General features: G+C 36.7%; 2 protein-coding genes across 3 annotated transcripts in view; both read right to left on the reverse strand.

Annotated features, from left to right (window-relative positions):
• LOC113211495 (excitatory amino acid transporter 1) overlaps positions 1 to 3,901 on the reverse strand; it is a 76,424-nt gene that overhangs the window by 19,754 nt on the left and 52,769 nt on the right. The gene's annotated exons all lie outside the window — the stretch shown is intronic.
• Positions 7 to 3,895, reverse strand: LOC113211514 (uncharacterized). Of its 2 annotated transcripts, XM_052273975.1 has the most exons (3): positions 3,759 to 3,895; positions 2,809 to 3,679; positions 2,154 to 2,315 (listed from the first exon to the last, which is right to left on the reverse strand). In XM_052273975.1, exons 1-3 carry the CDS (start codon positions 3,843 to 3,845, stop codon positions 2,287 to 2,289), a joined length of 987 nt encoding a protein of 328 aa, XP_052129935.1. In that variant the 5' UTR covers positions 3,846 to 3,895; the 3' UTR covers positions 2,154 to 2,286. The 2 variants fall into 2 exon arrangements, with proteins under 2 accessions (XP_026285684.1, XP_052129935.1); XM_026429899.2 differs by lacking the exon at positions 3,759 to 3,895 and having other exon boundaries at positions 7 to 2,315; positions 2,809 to 2,938.

Here is a 3,901-nt window from a genome sequence, read left to right on the forward strand (position 1 = left end):
AAATGGACCAGTCGACAGAAAGTACTTATTAGAAGAGACTAGCTTTCCGAAACAAACAATTACAAATATTTTGTTTTTATATAAGTGGAAATGGACCAGTCAACAAAAAGTACTTAACAGTTAGGACTAGCTTTCAGGAACAAACAATTAAAAGCTAAAATACATTTATGGTATATATTGGTAAATCTCTCAATACAAGGTAACTTAAATCACTTGAGTTTATTAAAATAAGAGAACGCCTCTGAATCTAAGCACAGATGTGATTCAACATTAGTAGTAGGTGCTGGGACATGTGCAACATATTTGTCAATGTTGATAAAACCCTGAACTTTAACTGGCTTGTAGGTAAGACTTCTGTCAGAGTTTAGTGTATACCAAGAGCACATGCACCCAACTCCTCTTGCTTTTTCTTTGTCCTTCGGTGGGTCAGTGGGAGCACTAGGTAAAGTGTATGACCGAGATCCAGTTAAATATGTAAAACTGATTACTTGACCAATACAGTGTACTCTCTGCTTTTTGAAAATGCACCATTCTCCTTCTTCAATGTTGGGTTTCCTTTTTGGTTTTGTTGCGGCATGTACTTGAGTATTTGAAGTAGACAATGAAAAGCAAATTCCTTGCCGCACCCTCAGCATTCTATCACTACTTAATTTTAAACCATTCTTAGATAACAGCCAACAAAAGGTTGTCTTTCTCATTTTGATAAAACCACCAGAAACAGTAGGAACCATAACAAAAATGCTGGTTGGTGACAAAACAGTTTCTTCACTATGTAACGGATCAAGGCCTACAATATCACCAGGAGAAGGAAAAGCCGCCAATAAATCTAAGCTAATATCCTCTTCGTCAAGAACGGTAGTGTATGATGAATTAAAATCTTCACAAATAGAGTCATCATCTTCAAAGGATTCCATAGCAGAGAGATACTGTTTAATATGAACCAAAGAAGAATCAGCTGAACATTTAACTCCCAGCTTTTTCATGACTTCAGCAACATCACATCTTGCTTTTCGCACTATTTGAAAGATCTCATCATCATTTGGAAGATACTCTAATCTAAGTTTCTCAGCAGTAAGATTTCCTAACAATTTCTTCCTTTTCTCCCTTGGAAAGACTAACTTTTCTGCCAATTTACATGAAACAAGGTAGAGTACATCAATTCGTTTTACTCTTGAGAGAAATTCTTTCATGCAGAAATTTATAACGGTTGACTGTGTGGATGTCATAGATCTTGCAAGTCTGAAGTACGATTCACATGCCTGGCTCCCCAACAGCTGCACAATAAAATATTCTGGTGTTGATTCTTCTCTAAATTTTACAATCATCATTATCATTGTGTGTGCTATAATTTCAACACACACATACAGATTAGAAGTAACAAAGTTGTTCATGTTGTATGACGAATGGTAGAATAGATAAATTTTCCACATTCTCAAGAAGAATAAACAGTACCATATTTGGTATATTCTTTCAGCTGCACAAAGAGACTCATCAAGACACGACTTAATGAGAAATCTCATACAAGTCAGGTAGGCAATCGTGCCATCACTACCAGGAACATTGTCTTCCAATAAATTTGTGACCCTTTCACTGGAGATTTTGACAGACGCATCAAAATTCATCTTATCTTTTCCCAAATCTTCTGTAAGGCCATGCTCTTCTTTAGGGAAATTTTTAATTAAAATATTGAGATGGGTTTGTGATGCCAAATAATTACCAATGGGAAGTATTGTTGAGGGATTTAGGCGCGTTCGAAATTTGTTAGCAGTATGAATAAAATCTTGCATGACATAGAAGTTGAGATCTGAACTTGCAAAAAACCATGATTTCCATTCTTCTTTAAAATAGACTGTGTTCTTATTATCAACACCAGACTGCCCAAACATATGAGAATGCATAGCCTTTAAAAGTTTTGGGTCTCCGTCAGAAGCAAAATTAACCACTTCAACACCAAATTTAGCCAACTCTTTTTTGATAAAATACCACCTTTTGTGAACATCCGTATGTGAAAACTTGTTGTCTGTGCCAAATAAAGAAAGGCAGAAAGCTGGAGCTTTATTTTGTAAGGGTTGTGCCATGATTGCATATCCCGTTGATGCTACTCTTCCATTTTTCATATGGGATGCAATCATGGCAGCTGATGATGCTGGATGGCTTCCTGAGATTGGTGTACCATTATTAGTAAGAGGCAGCACGGGGCCAATGATTTGGTTTGATGTTGCATCATAGCAGAATTTCTCTTGCATACGTGTGCCGTCTTCTGATATTGATATCTTGAGAGGCAACTTATTTGCCTTCAGGAAGTCTACTAGTTCCTGAAAACGGAAGACACCTTCAATTACTGGCTCTGATGCATTTTTCAACAATAATTCTACATGGCTAATGGAGGGAAGAGAGTTCGGAAGGTTGGCATGCAGAAATTCATAAATCATTCTACCTCCAACAACAAACAGGTAAACCGCAAATAATTTCAAATCTTCTTCATATCTTTGACCGTGATTTTTTTTTTGAGAATTATTTTGGGCTGCATCCATCAGAAGTTTTAAGAGGTATGACAAATTGAACTTATTTGACTCGTTGACCAATGCTAACTCTTTGCACCGTGCTTCTAGGGTACTAATCATTTCTTTATTTGCCTGGAGTGTGATCTCAATTTCATTTAATATGGGAAAGTAGGCTGGAATCCTAGTTTGATTTTTTGTATGTCTCCCCAAAGCTCGTTTTATTCTCTCTGTTCTGCCGTACCTAGGGTTTGGGGAGATAACAGTTTTCTGATACCTCCCACCAGGCAAAAATCCTGATTCTCACCTGCATTAACTACTTTCTGCACACCACCGTCCTCTTCATCAGAGTGGGTTAGATCATGAATTGGTGATTTGGACCGATCAGGAGCAGGCTGAAAGAAGGACTTGGAAACTGTGCCAGGGATGTGTTCTTTCTTGTCCTTGTGCTTCACAAAGTGGCGATAAATGTTGGATAGAGTCCAGGTTGTAGTAGGAGACCGGACCCCACCAATTTTTTCAGAACACATCGGACACTTTACTGATGCTGACAAACCTGCCCCATCTTTTCTTTCCACTGTCTTTATAGTAATAGCTAGTTGTGCAACACTCTTAATGTAATCTTCAGGGAAGGCTTCTTTACGGAAGTGATCTTTCATCAATTTCCTTACATTAGTTTCTTCTTGAGGAAAATCATATGTAACTACAAGTTTATCAGATGCAACACTTGACTTTAATCTTTTAGGACTCCCAGCTGCACCTGGTTCCACACTTCTTCTAAAGAGTGGATGCAATAAAGACACATTCTTCCCCAAAGGTTTATCTTTTGATTCATGATTGTCTGTCACATATTTTATCAGTAGCTTGATAAGCCTTTTCTCTCCAATACTGAAACTAAATGATTTTGGATCAATATCAGAACCAAGATACCATTTGAATTCTTTTGGGTCCTTCACTTTAGCTTGTAATTCACCACTTTTAACAAAATTTTCTATTTCTTTTAAATCATCGTCTGTCAATGCCTTCAATGTAATATATGTTCTGAAACCACATATGTGAAGAAGTCGGACAATGTGGTCATCTATTATTGTCCTCATTGCATCCATAATTTCTTTCCAAATTCTGTTTTCAATATAAAACTTCCTCTTTTCAAGCAGTTCTTTTTCTTCTTCGCTTATCTGAAAACAAAATAAATATTATAGGCCCGCTATAAGAATAGAATGGTATCAAATAAGCAAATTATATTGATTGCCTTACATCTACAGTAAAGACATCCTTATTTGGGTCCAGCAGTGTGTCTGGCGGTTTAGACTTGTCTACAGAAGATATCTGTAAATGAAACATATAACATACATTATAAGACTACCTGCTGTAAAATATTCTTGAAACTATAAAAATAT

This window comes from Frankliniella occidentalis, unplaced genomic scaffold, assembly GCF_000697945.3.
Source record: "Frankliniella occidentalis isolate FOCC.00 unplaced genomic scaffold, Focc_3.1 Scaffold321, whole genome shotgun sequence".
In the NCBI taxonomy this organism is placed as follows: Eukaryota; Metazoa; Arthropoda; class Insecta; order Thysanoptera; family Thripidae; genus Frankliniella; species Frankliniella occidentalis.